Here is a 22520-nt window from a genome sequence, read left to right as displayed (position 1 = left end):
TTTTTTTTTTTTTTCGGAAATTCAAAAATTCAAAAATTCGAAAATTCGAAAATTCGAAAATTCAAAAAAAAAAAAATTCAAAAAAAAAAAAATTCAAAAAAAAAGAAATTGCCTAGGCCCCCTCTTCTTTGGGCCTAACAACTTTTATAACAAATATATATGAAGAAGGAGTTTTGGGCTACCACTTAGAAAGGAAATGCCTCATTCATCAACTCCCTCGACCGGAGACTTGGGGGACTCCTACCATATGCTACTGCACCTTGATACTCAGAAGTCTCACGACCACTCAGTGACTTGGATTTTTCAAGTCTCCAAACGAGAAGTTTTCCTCACTCGGGAAATTAAGGGAGCACTACCTCAACCTACATGCTTCACTCACAAAGCTTCAACAAAAGGAAAAATTCAAAGAACTTAGTTAAGAATGCCTTGGTGTATTTAACACAATACATTGAAATGAAGCAAAGCTTGCTTATTGATATCTTTGATAAGTTACAAATATGTACATTTACATGAATCAAAATAAACAAACAAGAGGGAGCCTTCACAAGGGTTGCTCAGGGAAGCTTCACTCACAACGTTATACCGTCAAGGACCCAGAAGAGTTTCCCTCCAACCAGGAGGCCAATCACAATGTGACACGTGTCAACATCAGAAGCCAATCATAGCGCGACACGTGTCAACATCAAAAGCCAATCACAACACGACACGTGTCAATGTCAGAATGAAACTAGAAACTCTCTTCTATAAATAGAGATCATTCTCTCACAATATTTCCTAATGTCATTTGTACTAAATCATTCACTAGTACTCACAAAAGGAGAGCTTGAACCTATGTACTTGTGTAAACCCTTCACAATTGATGAGAACTCCTCTACTCCGTGGATGTAGCCAATCTGGGTGAACCACGTAAATCTTGTGTTTGTTTCCCTGTCTCTATCCATTTACATACTTATCCACACTAGTGACCGAAGCAATTTAGCAAAGGTCATAAACTTAACACTTTCTGTTGTACCAAAATCCTCACTGATTTTATGCATCAACAGGATGTATTTGTGCACTTGCACCCTGAGCTCTTGATCTTTCACAAGAAATAGAAGATGATGTCCTGGTAGACTCTTCAACTTCACTAACATTTGTTTCCTTAACCTCAGGTGGAATTAGAGGAACACAGATTTCTCTCAATTTGTTTTCTTCCTAATCCCACTTCCCATTCTCATCAAACACTACATCCCTAGACACAATCACCTTCATTGTGGTTGGATTTAGAATTCTATATCCCTTATCACAAGCTGCATATCCAATAAAAACTCCTTTTACACTTGATGCTTCCAGTTTATGTCTCAAATATCTAGGTATTAGAGAATAGCATGCAGCTCCAAATACCTTGAGATGTTTAATCCCTGGTCTTCTTCCACTATAGGCTTCAAATGGTGTGACACAATTTAATGCACTTGTAGGACACCTGTTTAACAAGTAGACTGTAGTGTTGACAGCCTCTCCCCATAGTTTGTAGGGTAAATCTTTCTCATGCAGCATGCTTTTGGCCATTTCCACTATTGTCTTGTTCTTCCTTTTTGCCACTCCATTTTGCTGTGGAGTATAGGACCCAGTGAGTTGTCTTTCCATCCCAATTGATTCACAAAATGCATTAAATTCAGTGGAGGTGAATTCTCCACCTCTATCACTTCTCAATTTCTTCAAAGAGTAACCACATTACAGTTCAACCATTGCTCTAAACTTCTTGAACATCCCAAATACTTCTGATTTATTCCTCATAAAATAGACCCAACACATTCATGAATAATCATCAATGAACGTAAGAAAGTATCTATTCCCACTTGTGGTTGGAACCTTCATAGGTCCACATACATCCGAATGTATCAGTTCCAATGGTTCATGTGCTCTCCATGTGATCTCCTTTGAAAATGGCTCCCTATGATGTTTCCCAAGCACACAGCCTTGACACACATCATTACTATCTTGGATTTCAGGCAGCCCCAATACCATTCCTTGACTTTGTAATAGCTTGAGACTCCTGAAATTTAGATGTCCATATCTTTTGTGCCACATCTTTGCATCTCCCTGTACATTTGTTCTCAATGCTAGTTCTTGGTTGATATTAAGAATCAAAGGAAAACACATATTTCCCTTCTGTTTCACACTAACCACCAGATTTCTAAGAGACCTGTCATCAAACACATCCACTTTATAATCCCCAACAAAAGAAAATAACCGTGCTCTGTCATCTGTCCTACACTGAGCAAGTTCTCTGTAATACCAGGTACAAGCATTACATCTCTTATGTAACTTCGGCCCTTCATTGTTTCAATGATCAGTGTCCCCTTTCCAGCCACTTCAACCAAGTTTCCAGTGCCTACTTGAACCTTGGCTTTCACATTTCTATTAATGTCAACAAGCAAATCTTCCCTGGATGTCATATGATTACTACATCCGATATCTATATACCATTCATCACTTATCTTCTTCATTTCCCCTGAATGATTAGCATAAAATAGATTTCCAGTTTCCTCTACCTGATTAGCAAAATTCACTTGTTGCACAGCCTTGTTTGAATTACAATATCTTGCAATATGACCAATTTTGTTACACTTGTGACACTTGACTTTGTTCTTAACCCAACATTCTCCATAGTGTAATCTATCACAAAATTTACACTTATCTCCAGTGTTATTAGCATCATTCTTCACAGGAAAACTAGCCTTATTTCCCCATTCAGCCTTATTTCCCCACTGTTTCCCTTTTGGCTTAAATTTTTTCTGATGTTTGCTACTATTTGACTGACTGTTAAACCTATTTGATTTCGGTGCAATATTCAAACTAGCAAATGCTTTCTCCATACTACTTTCCCCATGTCTATCAAGTCGTTGTTCATAACCCTTTAGGATAGCAACAACATCCTGTGCATCTATGGTGTCTAAGTCCTTAGTATTCTCTATCATAGCTGCAATACTATCATAAGACTTAGGTAGACTGATTAACAACTTTTGAACAATTCTTTGATTACTTAAATCTTCACCATAGCTTTTCAATTGATTAATCAGATCAAACAATTTAGCAATATACACAGAGAGAGAATCATTATCATTCATGCGAGTATATTCAAAATCTCGCCTAAGACCTTGAAGTTTCACAGATCTTACTTGCTTATCACCCACAAATTCTTGTTTCAGAATGTCCCACACAGCCTTCGCACTTTCCTGGGTTGCAATCCTCGGAAAAATTTGATCTGAAACGGCACCTTGGATGATTCTGAGTGCTCTAGCATCCTTGACCACATTCTCACGCATCAGCTTCTTCTCCGTCTCCATGAGCTCCTCCTCCTTCTTCGCAGGAGTTTCTTACCCACTTTCAACCAGATCCCATAATTCGTGTGAATGGAAAATGGTCTTCATTTTGATTAACCAGAAATCAAAATTATCGTCATTGAAGATTGGCGCTCTGAGTTCTCCTCCTCCAGATCCAGCCATGTTAGACTAGATCACAGATATGAGCTCGAATCACTGCAATGAGCTTGTTGCTGTGAATCCGAGCTTAACCCTAACAACCACGACGCCCAGAAATTTAGATCTAACCAGGCTATGAGGCCATGTTAGTGATTAGAGAAGAAAAATGCAGATTTGTTAGACAAGAAGAAGAGCCGAAACAAGGAATTTCAAACTCAGAAAACAGGGAAGGTTTCTCTGTGACTTCTTTTGTATTTCACCAAGTGAGCACACACCACATGTGAGCTTACATACGAACATAATAACCGTTGGAGGAGAGAGAGAGAGAGACATATCCTCAATTCAATCTCAATCATCCATTTTCATTGCTTAGATTAGGACACTTGTCCACTATCAAGTCCTATGAGACTTAACTAGCACATTACACTTTTATCACTCCATCTCAGCCTATGAGCTAAGACACAACACTAATGAAACTTATAAACCTCTTTGATCAATTCATCAATTTACACATTAACATAGGAAATAAAATGACTAGGCCAACCTATACAGTATAGAAAGAAATCAAAGGAATGCAATAAGAAAACCCGCGCACCCTGATAATTTTTTCCAACATGTAGAATTCAGGTTAATGCTCAGTTCTTCTGTTCAGATACCATAGAACTTGTTTGTTTACCACTACTGCCAAAAGTTTAAGCAACTATTTCATTTTCTAACACAACCCAGTACATTTCCTCTTTTACGTATCAGATGCCAATTGTCTGTTCGACTGGACATGGATTAAGGACCAAAGTTTAGGGTTAGGGTACCATACCAGACAAGGGGTGCCGGCATGTAATGTGAGGCTTGGGTGTGTGTTTTGTTGCATGTGTTACACATTTATTAAGTGACTACTGTTAAAACTTAAAACATATATATTCTGTAATAAGAGGACACTGGACGCATTACATAATACCAATTCTAACAAGAACAAAATAAGGTATTATGTAAGGAAAATACGGAAAATACGCACCTTTCAACCAAGTTGTTGGACAAACTAAGGAAAATACGCACCTTTCAACCAAGTTGTTGTAACTCAATGGGAAAGAGGTAGCATCCTCATTCCGCTCCGTGAAAACCAAGCATGAAACCTTCTAGGTAGAAGCTGATGTTCCAGAAGATCATTCCCAAACTGTTCGAAAGTCCTCTGGCATGGCCCAAGAGACAGAAAATGCATAATAAAAAAAATAAACCTCTCTAATGTCTATATCGACTCCAGCCTCGACAACATGACCTGTATCCCTCTCTTCTTTTTCAAACCGAGCCTTCTCATTTAACCTATTTAAAATGCTTGGAGGTGTCATAGCAAGAGAGGTTGCACCACCAGACAAAGTACACTTCCGAGGATCCATTATTTGAGTGCAACCTGAAACATTAAAAAACAACCATTAAACAAAGTTGATGAATATGAATGGCGTCTGCGGAGTAAATTATTAAGTAGACCACCAGCTACTGAACTGACCTTCACCGTACTCTACGAAATCCTCAAAAAGGAAATGCAAGCGTGGAGTGCAATTTTTGTCCCATTCACTCAACTTATTGCAAACCAAGCTAACCCTTAATTATTTTCTTCCTATAGCAAGGCAAAAAGGTTTGGTTTTCCCTTTTATTCTACGAATACGACATGCCTGCACAATCTAAGCCTGAATTAGTAAAAAGGCTATTGAGTCAAACGACTCAAACCCAACTGCTCCCAAGCCAGCCTGCTGCTACAACTTGGATGAGCTCATACAAGTTAGACCTGGATAGAGACAAAAAGTGCAAGAAAACTGCCAACCCAAAATTGTTAAGATATAATAATGCATTCAACAATTCATTAGCTGTTTCCGTGCAACTTTCACTAAATTATGCGCTTCTCTACTAAATAGCTAAAGATGGATGCTCCGTTATAACTCTTCCAATCCATCCTTTTTCTTCCTTTTTCATTAGCTTCCATTAGCTAACATGTACGAACAAACAAACAAACAAACAAACAAACATATGACGGATGACTTCATTAGCTTCCATAACTGGAGATCGTGCTCTATTCAATTCTCATGCCCTCCGATAATCAAGCAGTAAATGGAAACAAGTAGCAGAGAGACAGTACCTAAACGGAAACCAGCCAAACAAATTGAGAAATGCACATTGCATCGAGATTTTGTGTTCATGAGTTCACACGCGTATATCATTATTCGTACTAATCGTCACGCATTAAGTTGAAACAGCATAAGTAGAAACCATATGAATAAACGTGTGCATTGTAGAAACCTCTGGATTTGGTTCAACAAAGTAAAAGAGAGGCAGAGAAGTTGGCTGCAACTGAAGAGGTTGCTGTCCCAAGTCCGATTGTCCGACGACCATACGGGGCTTATTCCTGGAGGACGAATCCTATTAATTCTCAGAAATCTTCCTTAATTAATTAATGAATTAAATGCGTTAATTTGATTTCCTTTTTTGTTTTAAACATATGTTATACCTACTTAATACCTATTAAGATTTAGACGTGTGAACAACGAGCGATAGCAAATCTCATGTATGCGCATTGTATTTGTAATTTAGGAAACATAAAAGAAAGAAAAAAAATCCTAATACATCAATATCAAAATACAAACGAACTAGTACAATTTCAGCTAACTGATCTAATCAGACTCCCAATACAGTTCTGCAACGATGGCATGCCACGTCGAATAATCTTATCTACTCAAGCTAAAGCTCTAAACAGTCCGAGCTACAACAAAAGAGTAAATGAAACCAAGGTTCAGCAAGGTAAATGTAGACAAATCTTGGCAGATGGCGCTGCTACGGTTGATGAAGCAACCAATGATGTACTCCCAAGAAAAGCTCGAAACGACCTTCAATAGAAACATGTGATTTCCCGATTTGAGTGGCTTCCTCCCACTCACTGATCTTTCAAATGGCATCAATGAATCGGATGTCAAAAGAAATAGGATTAATCTGCCACACATTTATGTTTGCGTATTCCTCTAAACATTGTTTCAGTTGGGCTTCACTGTATCCCTGTTCCAAAGCAAACATTCCACATGGCTTGAGACAAAATAGATAGACGTTCGAACATGATTATCACGAATTTTCATTTTTGCTATATATTTTGAATTTCTGCTACTATAAATTATATAATTATATTTATCACTTTCAAGTTTTGGACTAGTTTGACATGTTAAGCAGTGCAGTTGGATTTTCGGCATTAGATCCACTTATATAGGTTGACATTCAATTATTTATCTGAACATCGATCACAAGATGCTTAAAGTTGAGTTGCAAAAACTAACCTTCCTAGAAATCAGATTTAGAGCATGTGCATAGCTCACATCCTGCTTGCCCGTTGTCTCAGACTCATCTCGCAAAATTGAATAGATATCTCCAATAGGATCCAGACCAGATTTCTGGCGATCATCTGAGTACAAAGAGAACTTTGACATATGCATCAGCCTTAATGCCTCATCCACATCAGATTGAGCCACAGTTTCAGAATGTCGGAGTCTTGCTATTGCCTGTAAGCGAAAGAAGTTAGTTTGTCTGTTGCGTGATCAACACACCCAGTATAAACATATATTGCTTCCTTCTCCGGATGAGCATTTTCGAGCAACCCATCCAACAAACCAAGAAAATCTATTAATCTATAATACCCAAAAAAGCATACTAGATTTCCATGCTAGATAATTCTTCCTCTACTTATGGACGCAGTTTCTTGAGCAACCCATCAAATGGGTAAAAGATGGTACAAACAATACTCCTACTGTCCTACATATTACCTTTTTACAATTCCAACCTAAACATCTGACCCACTCCATACGCAGAAAGGTTCTGCTTAAATACACACCATTTAGGTCGTAACACTCTTAAATTGGGTGGCTTTCCCTCTGCCTGATGAAGATGGCAGAACCCAAACCCTATGCCTATGTAGATGGCTAGAAACCATCAATTTTGCCACCTCAGTCAACTTTGATGCTCTGTATATGTTGTTGTATCATTTCTTGCCATCTCATTCTATTGTGATACACAGCATATATTTGCAGAACCACATTTATTTAAATGAAAAAAGTGAAAGGCAGGACTTACAGCTGATATTCGAAGAATGCTGAGCAGAGTTCTCACAGTTGTATAGGAATGGGGGGCATTCGATTTAGCTTCTTCTTGCCGAATGCTAGAGTAGGCACTAGCAATATACTCCTCAAGTTCCTGTGGGACTGAAGGAGACAATCTTCTCACTGCAGAAATATATGCCCTGAAAAAAATCATAAAAGAAAGGATCTTATCAGAAAGTACCACTAATCAGCAGACTTGAAAATAAGGATTTAGGTAGCTTTACAAATTACAAGTTCTATACAGAGAGATCATACTCGTTTGCATGGAAAAGTGATCAATAGAAAGACTAAAACAAAAGAGAAGATCCTGAAATCAGTACTACTGAGCTTTCCATGGTAAAAGTGATGTGAAATTTACCGAATAACAGATGGCTCAAGTGGAGTGAAGCCAAGAGCCGGAGATTCTTTATTCTGATGAACATAGACAACATGCCTAGCCATCTCAAGATCACTATCCATATCTGCTCGATCCAGGATTAACCATAAAAGATCAAATCTTGACAAAAGGGCCGGTGGAAGATTAATGTTTTCAGCAGGAGTTCTACGTAGGTCATATCTCCCCCTTCAAGAACATACATAAAACAACTACTGTAAGAGTTTGCACAGATTTTACACAGAAGGTTGGCTACCAGCAGTGGAAAAGGCACCACATAATTAGAGCAATATGATTTAGAAGATAAGTGACAAGGAGTAATGCCCTATATAAACCAGATTAAAAATAAGTAGAAAGATTTTTACCATGCTGGATTAGCTGCAGCAAGAACAGCAGTTCTTGCATTCAAAGACGTAGTGATCCCAGCCTTGGCAATGCTGACAGTCTGCTGCTCCATAACTTCATGTATGGCTGTACGATCTAATTCATCCATCTTATCAAACTCATCAATAGCACATATTCCCATATCCGCTAGGACCTGAAATGAGTTAATACTTCCACAATTCAACACCCAGAAACACTAAAATAATAATCATATAGAAAGCCTAATAAAGAACTATAGGGAATCAGATCTAATTAGGGATTATAAAGTGAATTGGTTATGGATTGACTCCTGAAAACTGGCTAGATTTTACTTCCCCTCTTCACTTTCTAGCTATTGCTTCTGCATCAAAGGCACACACTGGTATGATGCAATAAAAGTTTAACATTAAGAACTCTCGAGTATTATGCATATATTCGGCAAGTATTTACTGGTTTGTAACTTTGTATGCTCTTCCACTCATATAACATGAAAAAATAAACATATGTATGTCTATATATATATATATATATATATATATATATATATATATATATATATATATATATATATATATTATAACTGAAAGGAGCATATGTATCTCACCAATGCTCCTCCTTCCAGGACCATTTCATTTGTGACGGGATCTTTCTGAACAGCAGCAGTTAGACCAACTCCACTGCTTCCTTTGCCAGTTGTATATACTCCCCTGGGTGCTACATTAATTATGTGTTTGAGAAGCTGGCTCTTTGCAACTCCAGGATCACCCATCAGACAAATATGTAAATCTCCTCTAATCTGCATTTTGAAGGAGAATGTATTATGACCTCTTGCGGTCCTATCGTGCAAATGATAAAACATGCTATGACCAGTCTACTTTATCACAGACATGATATGAGCTTGGAATTATCCTAAAAATAGAACATTTGGCTTGGGAATCCCATCTTATAAAGGAAGGAGACAAATTGCAAACTGAAACTCAATTTACATAACCATTAACCGGTGACCAGGACATGCAAGTGCCAGGTCAGGAAGCTGCAATAGAGGGAAGGAAGAAGGGAGGACTGCTGATCTTTCACTTCAATGTAGAGGATACATCCAAATGAAATACATAATCTTGTGAATAAAAATTCTCAGAAGGATAAGCAAAATTCAATTTAACAATATAATTGAGTCAGATGGCATCTGGTAACGGTGAGAACTTACCTTCATTCCATCTTTTAGTTTCCTGTGAGGAGCGCCCACTAGGAGCAGAAGCAGAGCCTTTTTGATATCTTCATGCCCGTATATTTCAGGTGCCAAAGATCGAGCCAGCTTTTCATATATGTTACCATCCTCAGCCAAACGTGCAACTTGTTCTTCCTCATCTCCTATAAGTTCATAACTGTGGCATAACTCAAGTTAGTACACAATACCTTTTTCACCTAAGAATTAAAGAGGTTTATCAAAGTAGGTAAAAAGAACAATAAGTTTAGCAAAAATTGTATTACAAGCACCAGATAAACTCTATGATAAGAGTTGAAAAGATGAGAACAATATATAGTACAACATTTGTATGAAAAGTAATTTAGTCAATTACACAAGTATAGATGGTTTTGTCGACTGAGAACGATAAACGAGATGCATCAACTGAAGACAAAATTGTACTGAACATGGAATAGTGCCTTACTCTTCATATTTTTTCTTAGTATGTGTGATGGACATGGCTTCTAAGTAAGTATCAGCAACTAAGCCAGCCCGCATTGCTCTGAAACCAGTGTAAGGAATAGGAAGAAAAATCCCAGATAATTTCACAACATCACCCGGAGCTACCTAATGGTGTTGAGGAAGAGGCACATGCAAATTCAAAGAAAACAGTTATAATCAGTTAAGTAGAAGCAGGATGTCATCACTTCCTGCAATCATGTGAAGCGGAAACCCCCATCTACCCCATTGCAAGGGATTCATTCAAAACTGTAAGTTTTAGTTTAAAATACTTTATGATAATTAACATAGAAGTATTCAACCTTTCTTGTGAGTTCACCACGGAAGTGAACAGTCATTGTCCGTGGAATGTGGCCTTTTGGAACATCTTCAGCCAACTCTTGTATCTTTGCCTGAAATTGAACCACATCTAACTATATCACAAAAGAGGATGATAAACGCTACTGTTGATAAAAATTAATGCAAAACCATATTCTAATACAGCTGTCCCTGCTATTAAATAACTGTGACTAAATCGGCATAAAGTACCTCCTGAAATTTCAAGAACTTTGATGCCCTGAGTTGAAGAATAAGGTTCCCCTTTGTTCTATTTGTTATACAACGCCTGGATGGGCATTCAAAAAGTGGCATAAAGACTCGAGCAGTTACTTCCTGTTAGGCACAAAAAGAATTCATGAGTCAACAAAAGTGGCTTTAAAGAAACTAGGCACAAGTATAGGCGCAGTGGCATTGAATAAATTATACTCCAAAAGGGAGAGAAATAAGAAGGTTTGAAATATGTTGAGTATGTATGGGTTTGTAGCTAACAACAAATGTTTCAAAATACGCTGAATACCCAAACTGTATTATGGCTTATTGGCAATCAAATGGCTGAACATAAGGATTGTGTCTAAGTACCTGGTAAATCTCAAAACCACATTCTTCACATGTATAGACAGCTACCTGCATCAATGGCTTAACATCTGAACACCGCGTCACAATACCTGATATCCTTACAAGTTGACCAATATGTGAAGCCTTGACCTCCCTAATTGCATATGGCTTCGACTTTCCACTTGAAGATGCTCTTATGTAAACTTCACTAGAATACATATGAAAAAACACTAGTAAATTCAAACATCATAGAAAGCTTCACTACAAATGAAAGTTGAAGCATATGAAACTTATTAATAAACTACAACAGAAGACATGGAATAGATGTAAAAGTAAGTTACCAATATTAATCTGAGATAAACCTCTGTTGAACTTACATCGCACCAGCATATTTTCAAAACATATACTGCAAACCAAACTAGCTAATACCTTTAAGAAAATCGACGTTCATTTACTAATGAGTCATGAATAATAAACTACTAAACACAAAAGTTAAACCCGAAACAGGACGTGTATCAGTGTGACCACACAATTCAGTGAATTCACACATTTAGACTGAAATTTCATTCAAACAAGCACAACCGGAATTAGGATTTTGCTTTGAACTCACAAGTAGCGCTTGATTTCAGGAGGCATCTTCTGGTGTGGATCCGGACCATCCATATTCTCTGGTACATCATCAGACCTCTGAGTCATGAGTATGTCATGATCATCATCTGTAAATGCCTCTGTGGGCTCCGGCATAAGCTCATCAATAGCATCAGCAAAAATACCAATATATCGCCGAGTGTTTTCTTGAACTCGATTGCAGAATTCTTCATCCAATTCTGCGTACTGCATAACACAAATTAACAATTGATGTCGTATAAGAAAATCAACAACTCTTTCACAAATAATAATTAGGCATTCGCAACAAAATCCCAAGCATAGGCGGAACTTACACTAAACAAGTCCTCAATATCAATCTCGATAGCTCGAAATTTGCGGTTTGCAACTTGTTGCTGAAAAGTAAAAAACATTTAGATATTGCTGCTGTATAGTCAAATAATTCAGAAAAATGAATCCGGCATTCAATCCAACGGGAAATTAGGGTTTTCAGACAGTACTATCAAAGCTTACAAGAAAATGTGGTAAAGAAGAAGAGGGATACTCACAAGGATGCGCATGTATTTGGGTTCGCCATTCGAATCGGGAAAGTTGGAAAGAAAATCCTTGGCAAGCTCTGTCAAAAATAACAAATATTAAATCGAGTATTGACGGAGGAGGGAGAGAGAGAGAGAGAGAGAGAGAGATCGGTCAACGAAAACTGACCTTTTTCAGCGCTGAAGTTGATGTCCTTCATGGTTGCCAGCAATTGGAGAGAGTGGGAGAGCAAGAGAGAAAGGGGCAGTCACACACAGACTGAAAAGTAAATGAGAGCTCAGATTTGGCGGCAAATGACGGATAGAGGCGAGGGTTTTGGCGGGAAAATAAGGGGAGGGTAATTTCTTTTCATTGAGCTGGGCCAAGGCCGTAAAGGAAGGCCTATTAGTAGGGCCGGCCCAAGCTCCGAGTAATCGGTTCAACCGTTCAAGCAATTCGGCCTTGCCTTGTATTACATATTGAACAATATCCGGAAAGATATGGCTTCGTTGGAATCGTTCATCATCCGTTCATCCTAAGATCAAGCCCTAACGGCCCTTTGGATCAACAACGTCGACAAATCCACACATCCAACCGTCCTTCAAGATCAAGCCCAAAAGCCCCTTGAAGATCTGTTCATCATTGTTCTTCAAGATCAAGCCCAAAAGCCCTTGAAGATCCGTTCATCACCGTCATTCAAGATCAAGCCTCAACGGCCCTTGAAGAAACTTTCAACCGTTCATCCAAGATCAAGCCTCGACAGCCCTTGGATCAATCACACATCCACAAAATCAACACCTTACAGGGATCGAATCAAAGGATCAAATTTGAGAGAGATTGTAACCCAAAATCATCAAATACAAATATTATTTTGTGCACGTTGTTCTTGTCTTTTTCGTTTCAAGAATTTTCCATGTTTACACTACTACTGGTACTACTCATGATCTTGCATGAGTAGGTTATTGCGATGTGAGTAAATTGGGGTGAAGATATATAATGCATAATACGATCATGGCCGGCACAAATAATTCAACTAACATTGTGATGAGGGTGAAGATAAATATAAAGATCACTAAACGATAGGAAATTAGGAACAAAAACTTATTAATTAAATATTTAATTAAAAAATAAGCAGCCTGCAATGTCATCAACAGTTGCCTTGGCCGAGTGGTTAAGGCGTGTGCTTGCTAAGTGCATGGGGATCCCCCGCAAGAGTTCGAACCTCTCAAGCCATGATTTATTTTTCATTTAAAAAAAAATATTATTTCGATAAATACTTGCCTCCTTCCTAAACATTATTTCAAACAGAAACAGCAAATATGGCTAGACATTATTTAAAATAGAAACGGCAAATATGGTAAGGTGTGATAGCCGGCGGATCAGATTTAATGCAAGCGTTTCACAGTTGTAGTTGTAATTTATGGCATCCATGCTTGTGGTGCTATATCAAGATCATGTAAATTGGAACAGCCAATCTCTGTAGGGAGTATACGTTTTTATTTTATTTTTAATTTTTCTTTCGATAAATACTTGCCTCCTTTTTAAACATTATTTTAAACAGAAATGGCAAATATGGCTAGACATAATTTAAAATAGAAACGGCAAATATGATAACGTGTGATAGCCAACGGATCAGATTTATTAATGCAAGCGTTTCACAGTTGCATTTGTAATTTGTGGCGGCCATGCTTGTGATGCTATATCAAGATCATGTAAATTGGAACAGCCAATCTTTGTAGGGAGTGTATGTTACGTTGCGGACTTGGTTATACATTACGTTCTCAACATGGCCATACAAAACTTTTTTATCATTGTCCAAAAACTTGACAAGAAACCAAGCGTCTCATGATAAGATGATGAGACTGTGAACACGGAAAATTCCTGAAACGAAAGAGACAAGAACAACGCGCACAAACAAATATTTGTATTTGATGATTTTGGGTTACAATCTCTCTCTATTTTGATCCTCTGATTCGATCTCCGTAAGGTGTGTATTTGTGGATGTGTGATTGATCCAAAGGGCCGTTGGGCTTGATCTAAGGATGAACGTTCTTCAAGGGCCGTGGACTTGATCTTGAAGGTGGATTTGAGCGGATCTTCAAAGGGGCTTTTGGGCTTGATCTTTGAAGAACAGTGACGAACGGATCTCCAAGGGCTTTTGGGCTTGATCTTGAAGAACAGTGACGAACGGATCTCCAAGGGCTTTTGGGCTTGATCTTGAAGAACGGTTGGATGTGTGGATTTGTCGACGTTTGTTGATCCAAAGGGCCGTTGGGGCTTGATCTTGGATGAACTGATGATGAACGATGGTGCTTTCTTCAAGGGTCGTCGGGGCTTGATCTTGAATTGGTGGATGGTTGATCCAAGGGCCGTCGGGGCTTGATCTTGGAAGAACGATGAACGAAGAACGAAGAACACTTTCTTCAAGGGCCGTCGGGGCTTGATCTTGAATTGGTGGATGATTGTTGATCCAAAGGGCCGTCGGGGCTTGATCTTGGAAGAACGATGAACGAAGAACGAAGAAGGCTTTCTTGATTCTTCGGGAACCTGGATGCTTGAGAGCTTCGGAGTTTCAGAGCTTCAGAGCTTCAAGGTGTAATATGAATTGGTTCCCCTAAATGAATGAAATGGGCTTGTATTTATAGAATTTTCCAAGGCCTAACTTTGAATATAATATTCCAGATGAAATAAGTCATTTCTGCCAAGTGTTGACACGTGTCCTATTTGATGACTTTTCCAACTCATTTCAATTTTCGTTGAGTCACACGCTACGTGTAAAATTTATGTAATACATGAGCGTTGACACTTTGATTTATCGGTCAACATTTATTTACCGAAATTTCGATGTCTACAAATGCCCCCACTTCAAGGCACGTCGTATACATGTGCTTGTCACGTGTAGGAGATGCGTTTTGAAGTCCCTTACTGTAGATGTCGATCCAAGGGCCGTCGAGGCTTGATCTTGAATTGGGCTGGAGATTTCTTCAAGGGCCGTTGAGGCTTGATCTTGAATTGGGCTTTGAGATTTCTTTAATGGGCTTTTGAGGCTTGTTCTTGAACTTTTTTTTGAAATTTCTTCAAGGGCCGTCGAGGCTTGATCTTGAAGGTTGAAATTGGACCACAAGGAGCTTCATGTGGTGAATGATCTTTGGCTTTGGTAGTGGGTGAATCGGCACGTATTTTGTTGCGCTTGTTGACTTTCCACAGCTTTGATCTTGAACTGGGTTGGAGGATTTTCTGGATTCCTCCAATTGTTGATTTTCCACAGCTTATTCTTGAACTAGGTTTTGATTTAAGGGTGGTAGACCCTTAATCTTGAATCGGACTTGTGATTTCCTCAAGGGCCGTCGATGCTTGATCTTGAATTTGGTTGGAAACTTCTTCAAGGGCCGTTAGGGCTTGATCCTTGAAGGTTGACTTGAACACATGACAAGCAGGCACGAGGTGAAGGTGACGACTTGTTGCTCTGTTCAATCTTTCTAATTCACACCTGAGCAGTTTGGTCAACGGTATGATCTTCAAGATTGATGGGCTTTTCTTCCAGTTGGTGACTTGATCTTTAAGGATTTGATTCAAGGGTGGTGAATCGACACGTGCAGCCTACAACGACTAATAAGTCGACCCAAGAATTTGAGGGTCAAAATGAATTCACCGTCAGAGTGATTGCAACTTTGATGATATGAGATACTCTTGCTTTTGAAGAAGTAGCGGATGAATCGGCACGTGCTTGGTTGCACTTGTCTCCACATGCTTCAAGGTATCATCTTCATTTCCTTTATCTGTTCCTCAGGCAGATGTGGCATCTTCTCGAGTTCTTCATCTCAGACTCTTTCTGCCGAGTTGACTGAGCATGCTGCATTCTTCTCTGCTTGTTTTTTCAGGCAGATATGGCAGCTTCTCGAGTTCTTCAGCTCGGACTCCTTCTGCTGAGTTGACTGTGCAGACTGCATTCTTCTCTGCTTGTTCCTTCTGTACCTTGTCTCCACATGCTGCAAGGTATCATTTTCACTTGCCTTATTTGTTCTCCAGGCAGATGTGGCAGCTTCTTTGGAAGTACAACGGCAGTGGGAGACGAGTACTCGAGAGCAGTGCTAGGTAGGCAATCAGGGAAGGGTTCCAAGCAGTCGGTTCCTTACCCGAGTTTGAGTGGAAGTTCCGGCATATTGTTTTCTTTATCCTTGTCTTTGTAGGTAGGAGCAAGGACAAAGGAAACGACAGGGAGAACGCATGATATGAGATACTCTTGCTTTCTACCCTGGTGATATGAGATACTTTTGCTTTGAAGTTATTGGCTTACAGAGGTACCCCAAGGAATAAGGAACATTAAGTGACTTGAGAGGCTTCGTTGGGAAGGCATTCTCGGAGATGAAGAAAGGTTCTGTATGTCTGCCTTGCTATGGAAGGTGAAGGTGGACAGTTATAGGAGGTCCCTTAATACCTGTAGAGGTACTATTCTTTCACTTGTGTCGGCAACTAACGCGTGATTGGACAGTAAACTTTCACGTGCTTTCTCCTTCACCTGCATTCTTCGACAAATTGCCCGTAATTTGCGCAAAGTTGAGTGTGCATATGACAGGTGATGACGCGGCTGAAAAAGACTGGCGCCTCTTCGATATCTGGGATCGGCGCTTCGACAAATTACCCGTGATTTCCGCAAAGCTGAGTTTGCGTGTGATGGGTGCCGACGCGTCTGGAAAAGCAAGATGCTTCTCCGATTTCTGAGCTTGCCTCTTCGATTTTTGAATGGCCTCTTCGAATTCTGAGCTCGCCTCTTCGATCTCTGAAACCCCGTCGAGTGCTGATTTTTTATAGAGGCACGCTGTTCGCTTCAAAGCACACTTGAATTTTACTTGTGAAAACTCCCTTCTTGCACTTCTAAGATCTTGATTCGTCCGACCTCTTCTTCCTTCAACACTTTGAAAATATCTGGACCCTCCGACCGTCGTTTTGATTTGAACCTTGGTGAAGAGGTAGTCCCGTCTTCTCCAGATAACATATGGCGCCCATCCTTCATATCCCCTACTGGTCCTCTTACTGTTGGGGATTCGGTGATGAAGAATGATATGACCGCTGCGGTGGTGGCCCGGAACCTTGTCACTCCCAAAGATAACAGACTACTTTCCAAGCGATCTGATGAGTTGGCTGTTAAGGAGTCCCTGGCTCTTAGTGTGCAGTGTGCGGGTTCTGTGTCCAACATGGCCTAACGCCTATTTGCTCGAACCCGTCAAGTTGAATCGTTGGCGGCTGAAGTGATGAGTCTCAAACAGGAGATCAGAGGGCTCAAGCATGAGAATAAACAGTTGCACAAGCTTGCACATAACTGTGCCACAAACATGAAGCGGAAAATTGACCAGATGCAGGAATCTGATGGTCAGATTTTACTTGATCATCGGAGGTTTGTGGGTTTGTTCCAGCAGCATTTACCTTCGTCTTCTGGGGCTGTACCGACTGATGAGGCTTCAAACAGCCAACCTCCAACGCCTTCTCTTCCTGGAGCTCTGCCGAGTTGTGAGGCGCCACCTGATCGTCCTTGAATATCCCATGTTGTAAATTTGATTTGATTTGATTTTTTTTTTTTTTTAAGGTATGCATAATGCAAATTTGTGTAAAATTTCCAGAAAAAAAATAAATAAAATGAACTTTATTTCTCTCGATGCATTTTTTTTTTTTTTTGCTATATACATACATATATTATGTACATACACACCACACTATCATAACTTCATTTTCTTTTCTTTTCTTTTCTCTTTTTTTTTTTTTTTTTTTTTTTTTAAATAAATATATATATATATATTTTTTTTTTTCTTTCTTTTTCTGCACATGGTGCCAGACGCACCATTCCCTTTTTTTTCACGTGGTGCCAGATGCACCATCACCTCCTTCTTTTTTTTTTTATATTATTTTTTATTATTATTTTTTTCTGTATAAATTTGGGCGACGGGTAGAGGAATTTGCAGGGAGCGGAGCAAGGAGGACGGAGAAGATGGTGCTTCGAGCTTCACGACCGGCTAGTCGTTTGACGGCGGTCGTTGAAGTCATTGGCAGCTGCGAGGCAAGAGACGGAGGAGGTAGGTGTGGAGGAAGAGTCCTAACTTTGAGTTCGAGGGCCATGAGGACGTTGTCTGACGGAGATCTTGCCATCGCCGTTGGAATCGAAGCTTTTGAAGATCTTTTTGGTCTCCTCGGCGACGAAGCTGCACTCGTCGATGCGAGTAGGCGGCGGAACGGTGGTGGCTGCAACGCTGTGATCTCTTGAAGTCCCTGCAGCTTGTCTTGAAGGCACATACCAAGCAAACCGCCCCGAAATCGACCGATCTGAGGTTCAAGAGCAGCGCCGTGGCGGCGCTCTAGGAGGCGGCAGAGGCGTACTTGGTGGGACTGTTCGAGGATACCAACCTAAACAACTTTTAAAGAGCATCGAGCCATTGCTAAAGCGGAAGAGCCCGGCGGACGGCGTTTGGGTTCGAGCCAAAAAGGAGATGATGTTGGTATCATTACTCAGCCCTTGCCTCTCGGAGCCGTCGCTTTGCTCGGCCTTGGTGCTCTTCTTCTTCTTCAATCTGTATATGTACAGGAAAACGAGAGCGAGGATTCCGATTCCCGCTATGTCACTGGTGACTATTTCGACAATGGCGGTTAGTCTCAGCCCGGTCTGGCTTTGTTGCGAATGCCCATTTTTCGATCTCGGCGAACTGGCTTCTGGGTTCCTGGGAATTGCATCAAATGCCGGAGGAGCATGAATAGAACCCAGTTGCAGAAACAGCTTGTTAACAACCCCAAATCCAAGCCTCGAAATCCCCTCGGTTTTGAAACGAGGCAGAGGTGGATTGAACATACCAGAATCTTGGAAAATCGAAGCTTTGAGCACCCCCAAAGAAACTGTAACAATAACATGATCAGCTAACAAAACTGACCCATCAGAAAAATGGAGCTTCACAAGCCTTGTGTCGGATTCATAGCCCTTGTTCTTGCGATTATCCGGCTGCCATTGAATTTTTCTGACCTTCTTGCCCAATTGGATCAACCCAGGTGGGAGTACAGAGGCTAGAGATTGAACAATGCTCAAGTACCCTTTAGCAATGATGATTTCTTCGCCGGGAAACATCCGGTACTCGTTTTCTGCATTGTAATCGAGAGTTAACAAATCACCGGCTGATGTATAAGTCCTTTGGATGTTCTCATGCATTGCAAAGATGGTATCTTGCAGCAACTTTCTGCTCCAATTTGTATAGCCACTGACCTGCTCATCTCGGTTTTTTTCTTCCAAACCCAATACGTATCAAGGCCTTGCCTTAAGAAAGAGCCGACACTGAGCTTCCCAACACCGTCATTGCTTGCACAAATCCTGGAAGCGTCATCTCCGAGCTTACTGTATTCAAAATCACCATTGCACTCTCTCTCTGGACTTTCATCAAACACCTGCTTCCCCTGAGCATAATCCATCAAGTTCTTGAACAGAGACGAAATGGGGTCCACCACATCCGGTTCCAGCTCCAACCCACATTTCGCGACGGTGGTGGGCTCGTCGGAAGACCCGTCCATGCACTCCCACGGATGCGCTTACTCGAGGGTTGATTTCCTGAGCAATTTTATGAACCGGGCTGCCTCTAATGTCGTGGATCCAGGTAGCTCCCATCTCAATCCGGTCGCCGCCGAACTCCGACGTGTTGATTCTGCCGCCAATTCTCTCCTCGTACTCATCGTCGCTGCGACCTCTCTTCAACACCTTGAGCGCCGCCTCCTTGCTCTTCTCGACCTTCCCAAGCGCGATCTCAAAGCTGTCCCTGATCGTGACCTCGCGCTGCTCGAGCTCGTCGAGCGACGCCTTGGTCTCTTGCTCCAGAGTCTGGATTTTGAGCTTGATGGCCTCAGATTTCTTCAGGAGGTTCTGCTCGAGGGACAAGAAGTGGTCGGAGAGCTCCTTCCAGAGGAGAGTGCAGCTGGTCATGAGAGAGGTCTGCCGCTGGAACTCGTCGAAGCTCGGCGGAGTCAACTCAGTCAACTCGCCGGGATCGGGGATCGACCCCATGATCGTCGTACGGTGCAGCACAGCGGCCAAAGGGAAAGAAGATATGGTAGAGAGAGAAAAGAGAAACCCTAGAATTCGGAGGGTAGAGAGAGAAAGTGATGTGGGTTCATTAATGGCGGAGGTTGTGGTAGAGCCATCCAGGCGGCCCAATGTGGATACTTGATTGGTGAATGAGGACGGTGACGATGCTTGGAGTTTGGGCCCGTTGTGGCTTGAGCCCTTTTGCTGCTGGGCTGAGACACTAATGAGGATGGGTTGCTGACATGGGCCCGGCTTTCAAGCTACGCATATATACACACACACATATATATATAATACTTGTGTATTCCCTTTTTTTTTTTTTTTTTTTTTTTAAATACATAAACATATGTATTCATCATTTTTTTTAAATAAAATTGACTTTCTTTAATAAAACATTTATTTATATTTTGATGTGACTGAACTCGAAATTTTGAATATTCAAGCTGCCTACGTACCCCTCCAAAGAAAAGATCAAGTCGTAACGTAGTTCAAATACATACATATTTTTTGGTATTTTCTTTTTTTGTGCCGTTTGCAGTTTCAACTCGTGCAGGCAAGGAGCATTTGGTGCCGTGTTGCAGTTTCAGCTCGTGCAGACCAGGAGCGTTGGTGTTGCCTTTTATGCTCGTGCAGCCCATGAGCATTGTGCCATGCAGTTTAGGCTCGTGCAGGCGAGGAGCTTTGTGTCCTACAGTTTAGGCTCGTGCGGACAAGGAGCTTTGTGTCTTGCAGTTTAGGCTCTTACAGACAAGGAGCTTTGTGTCCTACAGTTTAGGCTCTTACAGACAAGGAGCTTTGTGTCTTGCAGTTTAGGCTCTTACAGACGAGGAGCTTGGTTCGTCAAGCGATCTGAGAGAGTCGTTCCTCGCAATCTTCATAGCAAGGAGCCTTGACTGAGTAGTTGAAGAAGTCTTCTGGGAAGATGTCACGCATCGTGATGGGGATGGATGATCTTCATGTCAAAGTTTCATTATCTCCAACACTTTCACATTGTTCTAGAGGTGAACAGGAGTTGTTTTGCCCCCTTTCCCATTGGTGAGCTTGTGGAGAAGACATATGCTTCTTGTGCAATTTCTTCGGAGTTACATGAGTCCATCCTTCGACTTCACTCAGCTTGACTGACATGTTTTTGGAGCATGCCCCCAGCGATTGAGGTGAAAATTTTGAGTTGACAGAGCCGGAAGTGACGTCTTTTTCCAGGATTTCGTATTCTTTGTCTTCTTGGGCCTTCTCTTCAGTGCGGTCCTCTTGGGTTTGTTGCCGTGAAGATTGGCCGGTGTAGATGATGGTGCGCCTCCTTACCTTCAGTGGTCCTTTTGTGTCGACTTCCAAAGTTGCTTGGCGCTTCATCCTTGAAGGAATCAAGCTTTGAACATCGTCTTTTCCTGCTAGACTGTCGAGCTTCTCTCCCTTTGGCGTTGTCTTCCTGTTTCTAGAAGGCTTCTTAGTTTCTTCAAGTCTGTCCAAAGCCGACCGTTGCGGAAGAGATCTAGCTGTGCCGCTTTGTTTCTTGGGTTTTGATAACCTTTCAAAGACTGATCTTTGCGGTGTTGGCGTCTCAAGCCTTTTGAAGACAGAAGTTTGGTCTCGACCACTGATGCGATCAAGTGCTGCAATTCTAGGTTTTGAATAATTCAGTCTTTCGAAGACTGAAGTTCGAGGGGCGGGTTTAGGCTCCTCTTTTGGCCTTGTGGCTTGTGGTCTTGGCTTCCTCGTTTTTTTGTAGGTCACCGATGTCCGCCATTTCTTATCACCAGTAGATGCATCTTGGTTGCTTGCCCCCGGTGCCATGTGACTTGAACATTGACGGGAATGATCATGCATGCTTCGGAGATGCACAGGATCGAGTGATTCAAACACGATAGTAGTAGTGTGTGCCGCCACCGTGTCTTCGAGGTCAAGCTCGATTTCCCCTTGCTGTGCTAGCTTCAGGATGAGATCTTTCAGTACGAAGCACTTTTCCGTTGGATGACTGATGAAGCGGTGGAATTTACAGTATCTTGGACTGTCGGTACGATTCATCTCTTCCGGCCGTCTGCACTCAGGCAAACTGATCACCTTCTTGTCCAACAGGTCATCTAGCATGGCAACCACATCAGAGTCGGGGAATGGATAAGTCTTCTCCTCAAGCTCCTTCAAAGTGCGTCTACGCATCTCTTGATCACGAAAAGCTTCGGTTTGAATCGCCTTGCCTCGTGTGGATATTTTGACGGGAGATGTGTTGACCGTCATCGCTTCCTTGGTGGGTTTCCATGCAGCCTTTTCCACCTTTGTCCCAAGAACTTTGTCGTTCTTGTAGTCGGCGATCGGTTCTTTCTTCCCATGATGGGCGATGCTCAACTCCATGTCATGGGCGCGAGTGGCCAATTCCTCAAAGGTCCGCGGTTTAATGCCTTGAAGGATGTATTGCAAACCCCATTGCATGCCTTGGATGCACATCTCGATT

General features: G+C 41.1%; 2 protein-coding genes and 1 pseudogene across 2 annotated transcripts; all 3 read right to left on the bottom strand.

The window, feature by feature from the left end:
- Window positions 1-1194: 1194 nt before the first annotated feature.
- On the bottom strand, window positions 1195-3329 carry LOC139194359 (uncharacterized). Its single transcript, XM_070818717.1, has 2 exons — window positions 2256-3329; window positions 1195-1695 (listed from the first exon to the last, which is right to left on the bottom strand). The coding sequence occupies exons 1-2, from the start codon at window positions 3327-3329 to the stop codon at window positions 1195-1197; spliced, it is 1575 nt and encodes a 524-aa protein (XP_070674818.1).
- Window positions 3330-6005: 2676 nt separating this feature from the next.
- LOC103406063 (DNA replication licensing factor MCM7-like) lies at window positions 6006-12366 on the bottom strand. Its single transcript, XM_008345083.4, has 15 exons — window positions 12214-12366; window positions 12057-12124; window positions 11844-11903; window positions 11513-11736; window positions 10927-11110; window positions 10558-10680; window positions 10332-10421; window positions 9995-10137; window positions 9532-9709; window positions 8932-9123; window positions 8330-8502; window positions 7950-8153; window positions 7566-7731; window positions 6776-6997; window positions 6006-6503 (listed from the first exon to the last, which is right to left on the bottom strand). Exons 1-15 carry the CDS (start codon window positions 12242-12244, stop codon window positions 6396-6398), a joined length of 2166 nt encoding a protein of 721 aa, XP_008343305.2. The 5' UTR covers window positions 12245-12366; the 3' UTR covers window positions 6006-6395.
- Window positions 12367-18346: 5980 nt separating this feature from the next.
- Window positions 18347-20223, bottom strand: LOC114826678 (probable polyamine oxidase 5; annotated as a pseudogene).
- Window positions 20224-22520: the final 2297 nt, after the last annotated feature.

Source organism: Malus domestica, chromosome 01, assembly GCF_042453785.1.
Source record: "Malus domestica chromosome 01, GDT2T_hap1".
NCBI lineage: Eukaryota > Viridiplantae > Streptophyta > Magnoliopsida > Rosales > Rosaceae > Malus > Malus domestica.
This window is presented reverse-complemented; position numbering and strand designations above follow the sequence as displayed.